The sequence below is a fragment of the Mustelus asterias genome, unplaced genomic scaffold (assembly GCF_964213995.1).
Source record: "Mustelus asterias unplaced genomic scaffold, sMusAst1.hap1.1 HAP1_SCAFFOLD_4125, whole genome shotgun sequence".
Taxonomy (NCBI): Eukaryota; Metazoa; Chordata; class Chondrichthyes; order Carcharhiniformes; family Triakidae; genus Mustelus; species Mustelus asterias.
The window spans coordinates 2,501-22,359 of record NW_027594070.1 but is presented as its reverse complement, the minus strand read 5'-3'; the positions used below and the strand labels follow the sequence as shown (position 1 = coordinate 22,359).

The window sequence follows — 19,859 nt, the reverse complement described above, 5'->3', positions numbered from 1 at the left end:
TCTCCCCTCGTCTCCCCATCCCTCTGATTTCCCTCCTCACTCCTCCTCTCCATTCCCTTCCCCTCCCTTCCCCTCCCCTCCATTCCTCGATCTCTCTGTTCCCTCCTCACTCCTCCCCTCCATTTCCTCCGATTCCCTGCCTTAATTCCCATAATTTCTCTCCATATCGCACCCCCCCCCCCGCCAGTCAACGATTGGGAGCACCCCACACTAATCTTCTCTCTTCTTGAGAGACCCTCCATCTTATTGGGGGCGAGACCTCCTCCTAAAATGGGTCAGGGTGGAGAGTGTGAGAGATTCCCCCCCTTCCCCTCCCCTCCTCCCCCTGCCAGGGGCATCCCAGGAAGAGTCAGTGTCACCCACACAACCACACCCATGTCCCCTGTCCTGACTGCCAGGGGGGTGCAGGCAGGGCAGAGAGAGAGGGAGACAAACAGGAGGAGGCTGCAGTCAGTACCACTGTCTGGGAGACATTGGCCTCGTTGAAGGAGAGCAGGAGGACGCTGCCAGTGGCTCCAATGTACAGCGAGTCTGATCCCTGGTCGTGAAAATGAACTGTGAACTTCTCGGGGAGCTGGAAGTCCACATGAGGCAGACCTGAGACAGAGAGAGAGAGAGAACAGCAATCAATAAGATCGTCTACAAAAATGTACAGGCAGCCAAAATATACAAGACAACCAAAACATACCAACAAAAATATACAGACACCAAAATATACACACACAACCAAAATATACACACACAACCAAAATATACACACACAACCAAAATATACACACACAACCAAAATATACAAACAAAAATATACAGACAGCCAAAATATACAAACAAAAATATACACACAAAACCAAAAATATACAGACAACCAAAATATACACACAAAAATATAGACAGCAAAAATATACAAACAATATACACACAACCAAAAATATACACAACCAAAAATATACACAGACAACCAAAATATACACACAAAAATATACAGACAGCCAAAATATACAAACAAAAATATACACACAACCAAAAATATACACTGACAACCAAAATATACACACAAAACCAAAAATATGCACACAAAAATATAGACAGCAAAAATATACAAACAGCAAAAATATACAAACAATATACACACAACCAAAAATATACAGACAACCAAAATATACACACAAAACCAAAAATATACACACAAAAATATATATACAGAGAGCCAAAATATACACAGACAACCAAAATTATATACAGGAACCAAAAATATACAGATAACTCAAAATACACACACAAAACCAAAATATACAAACAATCAAAATATACAAGCAAAAATAAACAGATAACCAAACAAAAACGCAGCAACACTCCCCGTCCCTCTGTCTGGGAATCAGACAGGTACAGAAATCCTCAAATATTAACAGGACATCATCTCCGCCACTCCACCCAGCAGCCGGGGTGCGGGAGTGCCGCATTGAGGATCTGAAACTGGTGCATTGCAGGCACAGCAAGATCCCAGGGCAGGGAGGATGGGGGGGGGGGGGGGGGAAATCATTCCGAAATTCAGATTTCTTCTTTTAACCAAAAAAAAACCCCCAGCAGGGACGAGGTGAGTGCTGAACTGGACATCCATCCATCTGGGAAGGGCAGGGTTCCCCTTCCAGCTCGTGGGAGGGTGGGAAAGACACACAATTTGAAGCCCCAGTTTGTAAACGGAGATGTCCAAGTGGTTACCTCTGGGTTTGAATTTGAGCCTGGGGCTCCGCTCCATCGCGCCCAGAAGCAAGAGATGAGCCAGCGTCAATATTGCAGCTTTCAGCATCTCTGAGCTCCCCGGCTTGCCTCCCCCGCCGAGCTGCCTTCACATGGAACTGTGCAGCACCAGTCTCTCCCTCTCTGCCTCCCTCCCACACTGACACACACCCTCTTATCAACAACGTTGTCTGTGCGTCTAACTGTTGCGAGCAGGGCGGCCCCTCTCTCTTGGTCAGAGGAGCAGTGGAGCTGCCTCCACCCAGTCAGTCACAGGGTAGGGGCAAAGGATGGAGAGAATGAGAGAGGGATGGTCCCTCCCCAATCCCCTGAGCTGAGCAGTGACTCAAAGCTCTGCAAAGCCTTGCCCCCCCTCGCCACGTCCTGCCCCCCAATGTTGCATTTCACTTTTCTGGGGACATGTTGTTCTTGTGAGGTTATTTTTTCTCAAGTTGGGTAATGTTTCAGTGGCCAGAAAAGGTCCGTGCTCTCCCCAACCACCTCCCCCCGCCCTATTTGGTTTTGTCTTCGTATCCCAGCCTGCTTCCCCCCCATGCCTACCTCCCCATGCCTACCTCCCCCCATGCCTACCTCCCCCATGTCTACCTCCCCCATGCCTACCTCCCCATGCCTACCTCCCCATGCCTACCTCCCCATGCCTACCTCCCCCATGCCTACCTCCCCATGCCTACCTCCCCATGCCTACCTCCCCATGCCTACCTCCCCATGCCTACCTTCCCCCATGCCTACCTCCCCATGCCTACCTTCCCCCATGCCTACCTCCCCATGCCTACCTCCCCTATGCCTACCACCCCCATGCCTACTTCTCCCATGCCTACCTCTCCATGCCTACCTCCTCATGCCTACCTGCCCCATGCCTACCTCCCCATGCCTACCTCCCCATGCCTACCTCCCCCCATGCCTACCTCCCCATTCCTACCTCCCCATGCCAACCTCCCCCATGCCTACCTCCCACCCCATGCCTACCTCCCACCCCATGCCTACCTCCCACCCCATGCCTACCTCCCCCCATGCCTACCTCCCACCCCATGCCTACCTCCCACCCCATGCCCACCTCCCCCCATACCTACCTCCCCCCCATGCCTACCTCCCCCCATGCCTACCTCCCCCCATGCCTACGTCCCACCCCATGCCTACGTCCCACCCCATGCCTACCTCCCCCCATGCCTACCTCCCCCATGCCTACCTCCCCCATGCCTACCTCCCCCATGCCTACCTCCCCCCATGCCTACCTCCCCCATGCCTACCTCCCCCATGCCTACCTCCCCCCCATGCCTAACTCCCCCCATGCCGACCTCCCCCCGAATCCTACCTCCCCCCATGCCTTCCTCCCCCCCTCCCCCTCCCCCCCATGTCTGCCTGGCTAGCCACCTTGGGACAGCACGGTGGCACAGTGGTTAGCGCTGCTGCTTCACAGTGCCAGGGACCCGGGTTCAATTCCTGGCTTGGGTCACTGTCTGTGCGGAGTCTGCATGTTCTCCCCGTGTCTGCGTGGGTTTCCTCCGGGTGCTCCAGTTTCCTCCCACAGTCTGAAAGACGTGCTGGTTAGGGTGCATTGGGCCGTGCTAAATTCTCCCTCAGTGTAACCCGAACAGGCGCCAGAGTGTGGCGACTGGGGGGATTTTCACTGTAACTTCATTGCAGTGTTAATGGAAGCTGACTTGTGACACTAATAAATAACGTTTCCCCCCCAAGCCTGCCTTCTCCCACCTCCCCTTTCCTGCCTCTCCCCATCTCCCCTCTCCCTGCCACCCCCATCTCCCCTCTCCCTGCCACGCCCATCTTCCCCCCCTTCCTGCCTCCCCCCCCCACCTCTCCCCTTCCTGCCTCCCCCCCACCTTCCTGCCTCCCCCCCACCTCCCACCTTCCTGCCTCCCCCCCACCTGCCTCCCCCCTTCCTGCCTCCCCCCACCTCCCCCCACCTCCCCCACCTCCCCCACCTCCCCCCTTCCTGCCTCCCCCCACCTCCCCCCTTCCTGCCTCCCCCCCACCTGCCTCCCCCTTCCTGCCTCCCCCCCACCTCCCCCCTTCCTGCCTCCCCCCCACCTCCCCCCTTCCTGCCTCCCCCCCACCTCCCCCCTTCCTGCCTCCCCCCCACCTCCCCCCTTCCTGCCTCCCCCCTTCCTGCCTCCCCCCCACCTCCCCCCTTCCTGCCTCCCCCACCTCCCCCCTTCCTGCCTCCCCCCTTCCTGCCTCCCCCCACCTTGCCCCCTTCCTGCCTCCCCCCCACCTTGCCCCCTTCCTGCCTCCCCCCCCACCCCCCTTCCTGCCTCCCCTTCCTGCCTCCCCCCACCTCCCCCCTTCCTGCCTCCCCCCCACCTCCCCCCTTCCTGCCTCCCCCCCACCTCCCCCCTTCCTGCCTCCCCCCCACCTCCCCCCTTCCTGCCTCCCCCCACCTCCCCCCTTCCTGCCTCCCCCCCACCTCCCCCCTTCCTGCCTCCCCCCACCTCCCCCCTTCCTGCCTCCCCCCCACCTCCCCCCTTCCTGCCTCCCCCCCACCTCCCCCCTTCCTGCCTCCCCCCACCTCCCCCCTTCCTGCCTCCCCCCACCTCCCCCCTTCCTGCCTCACCCCCACCTCCCCCCTGCCTGCCTCCCCCCTTCCTGCCTCCCCCCTTCCTGCCTCCCCCCCACCTCCCCCCTTCCTGCCTCCCCCCCACCTCCCCCCTTCCTGCCTCCCCCCCACCTCCCCCCTTCCTGCCTCCCCCCCACCTCCCCCCTTCCTGCCTCCCCCCACCTCCCCCCTTCCTGCCTCCCCCCCCCACCTCCCCCCTTCCTGCCTCCCCCCACCTCCCCCCTTCCTGCCTCCCCCCCACCTCCCCCCTTCCTGTCTCCCCCCCCACCTCCCCCCTTCCTGCCTCCCCCCTTCCTGCCTCCCCCCACCTTGCCCCCTTCCTGCCTCCCCCCACCTCCCCCCTTCCTGCCTCCCCCCCACCTCCTCACTTCCTGCCTCCCCCTTTTCTGCCTCCCCCCCCACCTCCCATGCCTGCCTCCCCCACCACCTCCCCCCCCCCCCCCCCCCGCCCCCCCACATGCCTCTGCCGACCCCCTATTCTTGCTGGTGTGTGCGCAGGCAGCATGTCCTCATTATCGGAAAGGGTTGTGTCATTTCTTGCTTGTGTAATATAAGTCGCGGTTGCTGTGTTATAATTCACTCTCCCCTCAGCTGATTGATTACATGTCCCTGTTTCGCTGAAACCACCCCCTGCTCCACCGTAATGGATAGCTCTGACTACACAGTGGAACTACCTGCTGCAGTAACACTAATGCAGACATTGAACAAGCCGCTGTCACTAAAAGCTTTCATGAAAAGCTTTCTTAGCAAGCACTCGTGTAGATCAGCCTTCAACTCCCTTCATCTCCTGGAGATAGCTGCAGCCTTTACCTTTCAGAGCTCCATCGAAGGCTCACGCTGTGTGTTCCAGAGAGGCATTCAGCCCAGGAGGACCTCCCAGCCCTGCCCATGGCTGTCAGGTGGCACAGCGGGGTTAGCACTGCTGCCCCACAGCGCCAGGGACCCGGGTTCGATTCCCGGCCTCGGGTCACTGCCTGTGTGGAGTCTGCACGTTCACCCCGTGTCTGCGTGGGTTTCCTCCGGGTGCTCCGGTTTCCTGCCACAGTCCAAAGATGTGCAGGTTAGGGGGATTGGCCGTGCTAAATTGTCCCTTAGTGTCCAAAGATGTGCGGGTTAGGTGGATTGGTCAAGCGAAATTCCCCCTTAGTGTCCAAAGATGTGCAGGTTAGGTGGATTGGCCATGCTAAATTGTCCCTCAGTGTCCAAAGATGTGCAGGTTAGGTGGATTGACCATGCTAAATTGTCCCTTAGTGTCCACAGATGTGCAGGTTAGGTGGATTGGCCATGCTAAATTGTCCCTTAGTGTCCAAAGATGTGCGGGTTCAGTGGATTGGCCATACTAAGTTGTCCCTTAGTGTCCAAAGATGTGGAGGTTAGGTGGATTGACCATGCTAAATTGTCCCTTAGTGTCCACAGATGTGCAGGTTAGGTGGATTGGCCATGCTAAATTGTCCCTTAGTGTCCAAAGATGTGCGGGTTCAGTGGATTGGCCATACTAAGTTGTCCCTTAGTGTCCAAAGATGTGGAGGTTAGGTGGATTGACCATGCTAAATTGTCCCTTAGTGTCCACAGATGTGCAGGTTAGGTGGATTGGCCATGCTAAATTGTCCCTTAGTGTCCAAAGATGTGCAAGTTAGGTGGATTGGCCATGCTAAATTGCCCCTTAGTGTCCACAGATGTGCAGGTTAGGTGGATTGGCCATGCTAAATTGTCCCTTAGTGTCCAAAGATGTGCGGGTTCAGTGGATTGGCCATACTCAGTTGTCTCTTAGTGTCCGAAGATGTGCAGGTGAGGTGTATTGGCCATGCTAAATTGGCCCTTAGTGTCCAACGATGTACAGGTTCGGTGGATTAGCCATGCAAAATTACCCATTAGTGTCCAAAGATGTGCAGGTTAGGGGAAATCACGATGCTAAATTGTCCCTTAGTGTCCACAGATATGCAGGTTAGGTGGATTGGCTATGCTAAATTGTCCTTTAGTGTCCAAAGAAGTGCAAGTTAGGTGGATTGGCCATGCTAAATTGCCCTTCAGTGTCCAAAGATGTGCATGTTCGGTGGATTGGCCATGCTAAATTGCCCCTTAGTGTCCAAAGATGTGCAGGTTAGGTGGATTGGCCGTGCTAAATTGCCCCTTAGTGTCCAAAGATGTGCAGGTTAGGTGGATTGGCCATGCTAAATTGTCCCTTAGTGTCCACAGATGGTCAGGTTAGGTGGATTGGCCATGCTAAATTGTCCCTCAGTGTCCAAAGATGTGCAGGTTAGGTGGATTGACCATACTAAATTGCCCTTCAGTGTCCAAAGATGTGCATGTTCGGTGGATTGGCCATGCTAAATTGCCCCTTAGTGTCCACAGATGTGCAGGTTCGGTGGATTGGTCATGCTAAATTGTCCCTTAGTGTCCACAGATGTGCAGGTTAGGTGGATTGGCCATGCTAAATTGTACCTTAGTGTCCAAAGATGTGCGGGTTCAGTGGATTGGCCATACTAAGTTGTCCCTTAGTGTCCACAGATGTGCAGGTTCGGTGGATTGGTCATGCTAAATTGTCCCTTAGTGTCCACAGATGTGCAGGTTAGGTGGATTGGCTATGCTAAATTGCCCCTTACTGTCCAACGATGTACAGGTTCGGTGGATTGGCCATGCGAAATTGTCCCTTAGTGTCCAAAGATGTGCGGGTTCAGTGGATTGGCCATACTAAGTTGTCCCTTAGTATCCAAAGATGTGTAGGTTAGGTGGATTGACCATGCTAAATTGTCCCTTAGTGTCCACAGATGTGCAGGTTAGGTGGATTGGCCATGCTAAATTGTCCCTTAGTGTCCAAAGATGTGCAAGTTAGGTGGATTGGCCATGCTAAATTGCCCTTCATTGTCCAAAGATGTGCATGTTAGGTGGATTCCATGCTAACTTGTCCCTTAGTGTCCAAAGATATGCGGGTTCAGTGGATTGGCCATACTCAGTTGTCCCTTAGTGTCCACAGATGTGCAGGTTAGGTGGATTGGTCATGCTAAATTGCCCTTCAGTGTCCAAAGATGTGCATGTTAGGTGGATTGGCCTTGCGAAATTGCCCCTTAGTGTCCAAAGATGTGCACGTTAGGTGGATTGGCCATGCTAAATTGTCCCTTAGTGTCCAAAGATGTGGGGGTTCAGTGGATTGGCCATACTAAGTTGTCCCTTAGTGTCCACAGACGTGCAGGTTAGGTGGATTGGCCATGCTAAATTGCCCCTTAGTGTCCAAAGATGTGCGGGTTCAGTGGATTGGCCATGCTAAATTGTCCCTTAGTGTCCAAAGATGTGCGGGTTAGGGGGATTGGCCATGCTAAATTGTCCCTTAGTGTCCAAAGATGTGCACATTAGGTGGATTGGCCATGCTAAATTGTCCCTTAGTGTCCAAAGATGTGCACATTAGGTGGATTGGCCATGCTAAATTGTCCCTTAGTGTCCAAAGATGTGCACATTAGGTGGATTGACCATGCTAAATTGTCCCTTAGTGTCCACAGATGTGCAGGTTATGTGGATTGGCCATACTAAGGTGTCCCTTAGTGTCCAAAGGTGTGCTGGTTAGGGGGATTGGCCATGCTAAATTGCCTCTTAGTGTCCACAGATGTGCTGGTTAGGGGGATTGGCCATGCTAAATTGCCTCTTAGTGTCCACAGATGTGCGGGTTAGGGGGATTGGCCATGCTAAATTGCCTCTTAGTGTCCACAGATGTGCAGGTTAGGTGGATTGGCCATGCTAAATGGCCCCTTCGTGTCAGGGGGATTAGCAGGGGAAATACACACGGCTATGGGGATAGGGTGGGATTGTGGTTGGTGCAGGCTCGATGGGCCGAATGGCCTCCTTCTGCACTGTAGGGATTCGATGACTATTCTATGGTGTGAGAACCACAATCTGGGCTGTTTCCTGTGTGTGATTAACCTCCTGTTCCCACATACATGGATGCTCAGACAGGAGACAGTTACCATTGCCCGATAACTGCCCGAGCAAATCACTGCGACCACCCAGTGTGGTTCCGAGGCAGAGGCACTGGGAGGTGCCAGCTCCTGCCACGGGCTCTGCCCCACACTCGCTGGCATCTGCTGGAGCAGCAGGCGTAGCTTAGAAGCAAAGTTAGCACCCCCCCCCCCCCCCCCCGCTCCCTCATTCCCCTTTCCACCTTACCCTGATGAATGTTCGGCATCAGTGAGGCCTTCTGCGTGCGAATAGCCCAGCACGTCAGTTGCCCCTCCCCCGGCTGACTCATTCACTCCAGCCCTGAGTGACTCAGGGGACTCTGGGGACGGGCACTGAACCCTCAGAGACACTAGCTGGAGTTTATCCCACAAGAAGACACCGCTCTCCGTCCGAACTGTGCAAAAAATACTTTATTGAGATTCATTTTCTCAAGAAGCTTCGTAGCAAATCCCGCAAATCTCGGAGCGGGATGGGTGCCGGTCAAAGTCTTCGCAGCCCCAAGGTCGCCCACGGTCCAAAACCAGCCCCCTCTAAGTCCGACACTGATGAATGGCGGGGTTTCCTTTCCGGGACTTTCCCAAGGGATTGCGGACCCTATTACATGTGGGCAGGAGCCCAGCTATCGTGCCAGGGACAGTTCCATGGTTCTTCCCCTCCGTCTCACCCCCACCAATCACCATTGGCAGCGTAGTAAGACCAGAAGGCACAGGAGCAGAATATAGGCCACTCGGCCCATCGAGTCTGCTCCGCCATTCAATCATGGCTGATATTTTTCTCATCCCCATTCTCCTGCCTTTTCCCCATAACCCCTGATCCCCTTATTGATCAAGAACCGATCTATCTCTGTCTTAAAGACACTCAATGATCCGGCCTCCACAGCCCTTCTGCGGCAAAGAGTTCCACAGATTCACCACTCTCTGGCTGAAGAAGTTCCTCCTCATCTCTGTTTTAAAGGATCGTCCCTTCAGCCTGAGGTTGTGCCCTCTGGTTCTAGTTTTTCCGACTGTTGGAAGCATCCTCTCCACGTCCACTCTATCCAGGCCTCGCAGTATCCTGTAAGTTTCAATAAGATCCCCCCCCTCATCCTTCTAAACTCCAACGACTACAGACCCAGAGTCCTCAACCGTTCCTCGCCCTCTGCCTGGGCCGTAATGGGATGTAGATTTAAAGGCAACACCTACAATTGTCTGATTCCCACCTTCCCCGTTGTGTCTGCGGCCGTTGACTGTGGCCTCAGCATTGCTATGTCGTCCTGTTAGACCCTGTCCTGGAGGCCTGGCGAATGGGACACGCCCCCACCTTCTCTGAGCCGGGAGAGAGGGGGGCAGTGGCATAGAAGTATTGTCACTGGGCTGGGAATTCCAGATTCTTATTGTATTCAAATTTCACCATCTGCCGTGGTGGGATTCCAACCCGGGAATCCCACCACAGCAGATGGTGAAATTTGAATACAATCTGGAAACCATTTGTAGATAAAAATATCTTGCTCACTAATGTCTCCTTTAGGGAAGGAAATCTGCCCGTCCTTCCCTGGTCTGGCCTACACGTGACTCCAGACCCCCCACCCCACACACACACACACACACACACACACACACACAGCAAAGTGGCCGACTGAGAGGCCTAGATAGCATGGCCGTGGAAAGGATGTTTCCATTGGTGGGAGAGACGAGGATCCGAGGGCACAACCTCAGAGTGAAGGGACGGTCCTTTAAAACTGAGATGAGGATGAATTTCTTCAGCCAGAGAGTGGACACCAAGGGGCAATTTAACACGGCCAATCCACCAAACCCGCACATCTTTGGACACTAAGGGGCAATTTAACACGGCCAATCCACCCCAACCCGCACATCTTTGGACACTAATGGGCAATTTAACACAGCCAATCCACCAAACCCGCACATCTTTGGACACTAAGGGGCAATTTAGCATGGCCAATCCACCAAACCCGCACATCTTTGGACACTAAGGGGCAATTTAGCACAGCCAATCTACCTAACCTGCACATCTTTGGACACTAAGGGGCAATTTAACACGGCCAATCCACCAAACCCGCACATCTTTGGACACTAAGGGGCAATTTAGCATGGCCAATCCCCCTAACCCACACATCTTTGGATACGAAGGGACAATTTAGCATGGCCAATCCCCCTAACCTACACATCTTTGGATACTAAGGGGCAATTTAGCATGGCCAATCCCCCTAACCCGCACATCTTTGGATACGAAGGGGCAATTTAGCATGGCCAATCCACCAAACCCGCACATCTTTGGACACTAAGAGGCAATTTAGCATGGCCAATCCCCCTAACCTACACATCTTTGGATACTAAGGGGCAATTTAGCATCCCTATGCCCCTAATCTACACATCTTTGGACACGATGGGGCAATTTAGCATGGCCAATCCACCCAAACTGCACATCTTTGGATACTAAGGGGCAATTTAGCATCCCTATGCCCCTAATCTACACATCTTTGGACACTAAGGGGCAATTTAGCACGGCCAATCCACCCTAACCTGCACATCTTTGGATACTAAGAGGCAATTGAGCATGGCCAATCCACCTAACCCGCACATCTTTGGACACTAAGGGGCAATTTAGCATGGCCAATCCACCCAAACTGCACATCTTTGGTCACTAAGGGACAATTTAGCATGGCCAATCCACCTAACCTCCACATCTTTGGACACTGAGGGGCAATTTAGCATGGCCAATCCACCTAAGCTACACATCTTTGGACACCTAACCTGCACGTCTTTCAGACTGTGGGAGGAAATCGGAGCACCCGGAGGAAACCCACACAGACATGGGGGGGATGTGCAAACTCCACACAGACAGTGACCCGAACCGCGAATCGAACCCGGGTCCCTGGCGCTGTGAGGCAGCAGTGCTAACCCGCTGTGCCACTGTGCTGGAGCCCTTGTTTTACTGCGCTTTAGCACAGCGCGACAGCGCTTGAGAGCAGGGAAGCTCCCAGTCGGTGTGTTCAGTGTCATGCTGCGAGATCCAGTTTACCCTGTGTACCATAAGAGGGAGCTCCCTCGCTAACTGATAATGTAATCTTTGTCTATGTTGTCCTGTCGCTGGGGAGCAGCTGCACAATGATAACTCACTTAGCCCGAGAATTAAACCTGCAGCTCAAATCAATCCCCAACCTCAGACTTTTCCGCCCATCCCTCCACATCATCTCCTGCTCCAAGTAAAAAAATATTAAACCAGAGATGCTATGTGACCAGGGCCCAGAGTTCCCTGGTTTTCAATCGGAATCCTTACAACCAGATTCTCTCTACACAGTGGGGCACTGTGTTATAGTCATTCCCGGGACCTGGGCCTCACTGGCTGGGCCAGCACTCTATATGCCCCTCCCTAATTGCCCCTCGAGAAAGTGGTGGGTGAGCCACTGCCTTGAATGTGCTGCAGTCCCGTGTGGGGTAGGTACACCCACAGTGCTGTTAGGGAGGGAGTTCCAGGACTGTTATTGGACATCAGTCAGTCCCCGTGTGTGGGGTAGGTACACGCACAGTGCTGTTAGGGAGGGAGTTCCAGGATTGTTATTGGACATCCGTCAGTCCCCGTGTGTGGGGTAGGTACACCCACAGTGCTGTTAGGGAGGGAGTTCCAGGATTGTTATTGGACATCCGTCAGTCCCCGTGTGTGGGGTAGGTACACCCACAGTGCTGTTAGGGAGGGAGTTCCAGGATTGTTATTGGACATCCGTCAGTCCCCGGGTGTGTGGGGTAGGTACACCCACAGTGCTGTTAGGGAGGGAGTTCCAGGATTGTTATTGGACATCAGTCAGTCCCCGTGTGTGGGGTAGGTACACCCACAGTGCTGTTAGGGAGGGAGTTCCAGGATTGTTATTGGACATCAGTCAGTCCCCGTGTGTGATGTAGGTACACCCACAGTGCTGTTAGGGAGGGAGTTCCAGGATTGTTATTGGACATCAGTCAGTCCCCGGGTGTGTGGTGTAGGTACACCCACGGTGCTGTTAGGGAGGGAGTTCCAGGATTGTTATTGGACATCAGTCAGTCCCCGTGTGTGGTGTAGGTACACCCACAGTGCTGTTAGGGAGGGAGTTCCAGGATTGTTATTGGACATCAGTCAGTCCCCGTGTGTGTGGGGTAGGTACAACCACAGTGCTGTTAGGGAAGGAGTTCCGGGATTTTGACCCCAGCCACAGGGACAGCGATATATTTCCAAGTCGGAGTGGCACAGTGGGTTAGCGCTGCTGCCTCACAGCGCCAGGGACCCGGGTTCAATTCGGGCTTCGGGTCACTGTCTGTGTGGAGTCTGCAAGTTCTCCCCATGCCTGCGTAGATTTCCTCCGGTTGCTCCGGTTTCCTCCCACAGTCCAAAGATGTGCGGGTTAGGTGGATTGGTCGTGCTAAATTGCCGCTTTGTGTCCAAAGAGTGCGGGTTAGGAAGATTAGCGGGGTAAATATGTGGAGTTGCGGGGATGGGCCTGGTTAAGTTTGTCTGTTGGAGACTCGATGGGCCAAATGGCTCTGTTTGCACTGTCGGGCTTCTGTAATTCTAAATCAGGATGGCAAGTAGCTTGGAGGGGGGAACTTGCAGGCGGTGGGTGTTCCCCATGTGTCTGCTGCCCCCCCCCTCCCCGCCCCCCCCCCCCCTGCCCCTTGTCCTTCTAGATGGCCAAGGTAGCGGGTTTGGAAGGTGCTGTCAAAGGAGCCTTTGAGAATGGCTTATCGTGAGAGAGTGAAGGGAATCCCCGATTCTGAACCCCTTGGCGTTCAGTAGGGTTCTCGATGGTGGGACCCCTTCAGAAGGGATCGTAATGGCGCCTCTCGCCTTTGTCGAAAGAAGATTGTACAGTTGTCTTTGAGAAGAATCGCTGATGGTCAGATTCTCCGCTTTTTAACAGGACGGGAAAATGTTGTCTTTGTAGCGACAAAGAGAGACTCTCTCTTTAGGGGAGATCTTAATGACGTGACGGTTATCAGTGTGAGGCTCCGCTGGCCTGACCTTCTATTCTGCAACAAGTCGATAATCAGCCCTATAACCGATGTGTAAAGCAAGTGAGAGGGCAGCGACAGGCATGTCCTTAATGTTTTAACACAAGACGTTCTGGCCTCCGAGTGCCTTTAGGCGAACAGGATGTCACTTCATCTGAGAACACCGCAAATCCAAGCAGCCAATTAAACTGGCCTCCCGTTGAGAGACGATGTATCGAGTGCGGGGGTCAGGGAACGGGATCTAGCTGGTCTGTGCCGGCCCCAAGCCGAGCCCCCCACCATCCCCAGCTCCCTCCATCTGGCCCTGCTGTCCCCGCGGCCTTGTTGGAGTGACTATAACAAGGCCGAGGTCACACAAGCCCCATGGTGCCAATTATTCTGTTGGCCAGGGTCAAGGGTAGTTTTTTATTATTCATCCCTGGGACATGGGTGTCGCTGGCTGGGCCAGCATTTATTGCCCATCCCTAGTTGCCCTTGGAGGGGCAGTTGAGAGTCAACCACATTGCTGTGGCTCTGGAGTCACATGTAGGCCAGACCGGGTTAAGGACGGCAGATTTCCTTAGGAAATTTCTCCCTGGAAAGACGGAGAATGAGGGGAGATCTAATAGAGGTGTACAAGATTATGAAGGGGATAGATAGGGTGAACAGTGGGAAGCTTTTTCCCAGATCAGAAGTGACGTTCACGAGGGGTCACGGGCTCAAGGTGAGAGGGGCGAAGTATAACTCAGATATTAGAGGGATGTTTTTTACACAGAGGGTGGTGGGGGCCTGGAATGCGCTGCCAAGTAGGGTGGTGGAGGCAGGCACGCTGACATCGTTTAAGACTTAGCTGAATAGTCACATGAGCAGCCTGGGAATGGAGGGATACAAACGATTGGTCTAGTTGGACCAAGGAGCAGCACAGGCTTGGAGGGCCGAAGGGCCTGTTTCCTGTGCTGTACTGTTCTTTGTTCTTTTTGTTTTATTTCCTTCCCTAAAGGGAACCAGATGGGTTTTTCCCTCAATGCGTCATCAGCAGATTCTTAATTCTAGATTTCTTTTGTATTGAATTCAAATTCCACCATCTGCCGTGGCGGGATTCGAACCCGGGTCCCCCAGAACATTCGCTGAGTTTCTGGATTAATAGTCTAGCGATAATACCACTAGGCCATCGCGTCCCCCATTACTGGCGAATGAGCAGTGTTGCCCGGGTCTCCACACTGGGTTGGCAGAATTGCACTGAGCTTTTTTTAATGTACCCCCATTCATCCCTTTGAAAGTATAGACTTAGATTGGGGATGGGCGGTGGGGGGGGTGCGGGGAGGTGGGGGGGGGTGCGGGGAGGTGGGGGGAGGGTAAATTCAAATCCCATTGGAACTCTCACTCCCCTGTCCCTTTGTGTACTTCTAAGCTGTTCGGGTTACACTGAGGGAGAATTTAGCACGGCCGATGCACCCTAACCAGCACGGCTTTCAGACTGTGGGAGGAAACCGGAGCACCCGGAGGAAACCCACGCAGACACGGGGAGAACGTGAAGACTCCGCACAGACAGTGACCCGAGCCAGGAATCGAACCCGGGTCCCTGGCGCTGTGAGGCAGCAGTGCTACCTTGCCATGTAAAGACCGTGATCGATAGATAGATTGAGGGGATTAAGGTGGCGCAGTGACGCAATTTAGCACGGCCAATCCCCCTAACCTGCACATCTTTGGACACTAAGGGGCAATTTAGCATGGCCAATGCACCTAACCTGCACATCTTTGGACACTAAGGGGCAAATTAGCACGGCCAATGCACCTAACCTGCACATCTTTGGACATTAAGGGGCAATTTAACATGGTCAATCCCCCTAACCTGCACATCTTTGGACACTAAGGGGCAAATTAGCACGGCCAATGCACCTAACCTGCACATCTTTGGACATTAAGGGGCAATTTAACATGGTCAATCCCCCTAACCTGCACATCTTTGGACACTAAGGGGCAAATTAGCACGGCCAATGCACCTAACCTGCACATCTTTGGACATTAAGGGGCAATTTAACATGGTCAATCCCCCTAACCTGCACATCTTTGGACACTAAGGGGCAATTTAGCATGGCCAATCCACCTAACCTACACATCTTTGGACACTAAGGGGCAATTTAACATGGTCAAGCCCCCTAACCTGCACATCTTTGGAAACTAAGGGGCAATTTAGCACGGCCAATCCATCTAACCTGCACATCTTTGGACACTAAGGAGCAATTTAGCATGGCCAATCCACCTAACCTGCACATCTTTGGACACGATGGGGCAATTTAGCACGGCCAATCCACCTAACCTACACATCTTTGGGACTGTGGGAAGAAACCGGAGCACCCGGAGGAAACCCACGGGGGGAGAACATCCAGACTCTGTACAGACAGTGGCCCAACCTGGGAATCAAACACATGTCCCTCGCACTGTGGGGCAGTAGTGCTAACCCACTGTGCCACCATCACTTTCCCGAGGGGCAATTATGGATGGGCAATAAATGGTGGGCATGGCCAGCGACGCCCACATCCCTTAACGGGTTTTTTAAAAAAAAGAATTGGCTTACCCTAGATTGAAATGAAGAGTAGACGTCCCAAACCTTCTCGCCACGCCGTCTCTCAGAGGAGGCATAGCGTCTGCAGGGGAGGGGTTAATCATGGGAGGCCAATGGATGACTTTAGTGGGTTGGCAGTCGGTGGGTCAGTCAATGCATCGAACACCACCACCACAGAGGTTTACAGCATGGAAACTGGCCCTTCGGCCCAACTCGTCCATTCCGCCCTTTTTTTTGAACCTCTAAGCTAGTCCCAATTGCCCGCGTTTGGCCCATATCCCTCTATACCCATCGTACCCATGTAACCGTCTCAACGCTTTTTAAAAGACAAAATTGTACCCGCCTCTACTACTGCCTCTGGCAGCTTGTTCCAGACACTCACCACCCTCTGTGTGAAAGAAATGCCCCTCTGGACCCTCACCTTAAACCTATGCCCTCTAGTTTTAGACTCCCCTACCTTTGGGAAAAGGTGTTGACTATCTAGCTGATCTGTGCCCCTTATTATTTTATAGACCTCTATAAGATCACCCCTCAGCCTCCTACGCTCCAGGGGAAAAAAAGGCCCACCCAGTGAGGGAGGAATACTTCTGCTGGCATTGGATAGCGAGCAAGTGTAGCAACCCTGGGTTGGTGTCGCACCCCCACCCTCCCCCCCCACTGCATCTTTCACACAATCTCAGTACGCTGAGGCCAACTGTGGTGCCAATCTTGGGTAAGATCAATTCAAGCATGAGCAGGGGCACAGAGTCCGAGACCTATCAACTTAAGCCGTACAATTGCCCCACCCCCGCCTTCCCCCACCCCCTCAACCTGACCTGGGGGCGCGGGGTGGGGGAAGGGGGAGCTCGTCCTGCAGTGATACCCTTCCCCCCACCACCGTTCTCAGAACATTTTTGTGGTGTATTTGATGGCCTCTGATTGGGCGTCTGTGCCGCTGGACTGCACCATCTCCACGTCACTGGTGCGTTTGATTGGCCCTTTCACCCTGCTCCATGCCAGCAGCAGAGTGAAGCAAAGCCCCACCACGCCGAGGAAGGTCACCGAACCCATGGTGATGACCACCCACAGGACCGTTCCGTCCAGGGCTGCGCCCGGCGGCGCCCCCGAGCCGTGACTGGCATTGGCGGCCGGCGGGCGAGGGGAAAGGTCGAGGGTGGCGTTCGACGCGAACCTTCGCACCAGGAGGACGGCGCTGGCGGTGTCCGTGCCCGCTGCGTTGTTGGCCGTGCACTGGTAGGTGCCGCTATCGTGCGCCTGAGCATACCAGATCTCCAGAGAGCCGTCGCCGCGCACCCTGAGCCTGCCCCGCTGCCCGCTGCTCAGGACCCGCCGCCGGGGCGTGGACCACTGGATGGCGGGGGCCGGCTCCCCTTCGGCACGGCACTGGAAGCTCGCCGTCTCCCCTTCCGCCACCGCGGCGAGCTGTGCCACCTTGCCCAGGATCCTGGCTGGGCTGCAGGTGAAGGAGCCAGGCGGGAGGGCGGCCCCAAAGTCCCCGAACGCCATGCCCTGGGCAGACGAGGGGCTGGCGCACACCGGCTGGCGTTCCCCGAAGCTCGGCCGCGCCCTGCCCGCGACCAGCCACAAGAGCCTGCAGTCGCAGGCCAGCGGGTTGGCATCCAGTCGCAGAGTGGCCAGGCCCCCGCCAGGGTGGAACGCCGACTCCTCCAGGGTCCGCAGCCGGTTCCCGGAGAGGCTGAGAGCCTCAAGGCGGCCCAGCCCCCGAAAGGCGGACGGGTGGATGGTAGAGAGGTGCCCGCCAACCAGGCGAAGCTCGCGGAGGCGGGCCAGCTGGCCCAGTAAGTTCCCCCGGATCTCCGCGATGGGGTTGTGGGACAGGTCCAAGGACTGGAGGTACACCATGTGGCCGACCGCGGCGTAGGGGACGGAGGTGAGGTTGCAGTGGGTGATGGAGAGCGAGGTTAGGTTGAGGCCGTGTAGAGAGTCCGGAGTCAGAGTGCCGAGCCTCGGCCACCGCTCGATCTCCAGCGCCCGCAGGTCGCAGAGCCGCTGGAAGGAATTATCCTGCATCACCGCAGCGTCTAGCCCCCGAAACCGCAGCGCCGTCAGATTATTGAGGACAGAGAGCGCGGCGGTGGGGAGGCTGCTGGAATTGGCCTTCCCCAGTGTGAGGCGCTGCAGGCCACTCAGTCCAACAAACGCCCGGGGCGCCAGGTAGACCAGATCCTCGCCCAGCTCCAGCTGGCGCAGGCTGGGCAGCCCGCCGGCGAAGGTCTCGTCCAGCAGGACGGCCAGAGGGTTCCCGCCAACGTCCAGGGTGGTGAGGTTGGGCGCCGCGCCCAAGACACCCGGCCAGATGGTCTTCAGCTGGTTGTTTCCCAGCCGCAGTGTGCGCAGGCTGGGCAGTCCGGCCAGCGTCCCGGGCTCCAGGTGGGAGATGAGGTTGGCGCTGAGGTCCAACTCCTCCAGCTGCGAGAGATGGCCGAATTCACCCTGCCTGACGGAGGCGAGGAGGTTCTCGCCGAGGTCCAGTACCCGCGTCTCCGAGGGTATTCCTTCAGGAACAGCCGTGAGCCTCCTCCCGCGACAGGCGACAGTTCCGTTTGACGTACGACAGTCGCAGGACGCGGGACATCCCTGTGTACAGGCAGCCAAGAATGCCAGGAGGAGCGGCACAAGACGCGGCAACTTGTAGGCCAGACCTTTGACGCAAAGCTGGGCATCTCGACAAGATGATATCTCTTCCATCTGAACAGAGGAGAACACAGAGTGAGATAAGGATTATAGCAACCCCATTCCTCCCACAAACCATCCTACGTCAGTGGTAGGGAAACTATTGGAAAAGATTCTTAGGGACAGGATTTACTCACATTTGGGAAGAAGTGGACTTATTAGTTAGTGAGAGGCAGCATGGTTTTGTGAAGGGGAGGTCGTGCCTCACCAACTTGATCGAGTTTCTCGAGGAAGTGACGAAGATGATCGATGAGGGTAGGGAAGTGGATGTTGTCTACGTGGACTTCAGTAAGGCCTTTGACGAGGTCCCTCATGGCAGACTGGTGCAGAAGGTGAAGTCGGGGTGGGATCAGAGGTGAGCTGGCAAGGTGGATACAGAACTGGCTCGGTCATAGAAGTCATGATGTGGAGATGCCGGCGTTGGACTGGGGTAAACAGAGTAAGAAGTCTAACAACACCAGGTTAAAGCCCTGAACTCCCGCCCACCTGACGAAGGGACAGCCTGTTCCGAAAGCTAGTGGCTTTTGCTACCAAACAAACGGGTCACGGGCTCAAGCTGAGAGGGGCGAAGTATAACTCAGACATCAGAGGGACGTTTTTTACACAGAGGGTGGTGGGGGCCTGGAATGCGCTGCCAAGTAGGGTGGTGGAGGCAGGCACGCTGACGTCGTTTAAGACTTACCTGGATAGTCACATGAGCAGCCTGGGAATGGAGGGATACAAACGATTGGTCTAGTTGGACCAAGGAGCGGCACAGGCTTGGAGGGCCGAAGGGCCTGTTTCCTGTGCTGTACTGTTCTTTGTTCTTTGTAAACCCGTTGGAATTTTAACCTGGTGTTGTTAGACTTCTTACTGTGCTGGCCATAGAAGACAGAGGGTAGCTTTTCTGAATGGAGGGCTGTGACTAACGGTGTTATGGTACTTGCTACCAAATAAACCTGTTGGACTTTAACCTGGTGTTGTGAGACTTCTTACTGTGCTTACCCCAGTCCAACGCTGGCATCTCCACATCATGACTAGCGGTGTTCCACAGGGATCAGTTCTGGGACCTTTGTTGTTCGTGGTATATATAAATGATTTAGAGGAAAATGTAGCTGGTCTGATTAGTAAGTTCGCAGATGACACAAAAATTGGTGGAGTTGCGGATAGTGAAGAGGATTGTCAGAGGATGCAGCAGGATATAGAGCGAGTGGAGACTCGGGCGGAGAAATGGCAGATGGAGTTTAATCCGGACAAGTGTGAGATAATTGGAAGGTCCAACGCATGGAAGAATTATACAGTAAATGGTTGAACCCTTAGGAGTATTGACAGGCAGAGGGATCTGGGTGTACATGTCCACCGATCACTGAAAGTGGCAACACAGTTG

General features: G+C 54.6%; 1 protein-coding gene across 1 annotated transcript; it reads right to left on the bottom strand.

Annotated features, from left to right (window-relative positions):
• Positions 1 to 11,318: 11,318 nt before the first annotated feature.
• On the bottom strand, positions 11,319 to 19,582 carry LOC144490963 (leucine-rich repeat and immunoglobulin-like domain-containing nogo receptor-interacting protein 1). Its single transcript, XM_078208636.1, has 2 exons — positions 19,478 to 19,582; positions 11,319 to 18,508 (listed from the first exon to the last, which is right to left on the bottom strand). Exons 1-2 carry the CDS (start codon positions 19,505 to 19,507, stop codon positions 16,682 to 16,684), a joined length of 1,857 nt encoding a protein of 618 aa, XP_078064762.1. The 5' UTR covers positions 19,508 to 19,582; the 3' UTR covers positions 11,319 to 16,681.
• Positions 19,583 to 19,859: the final 277 nt, after the last annotated feature.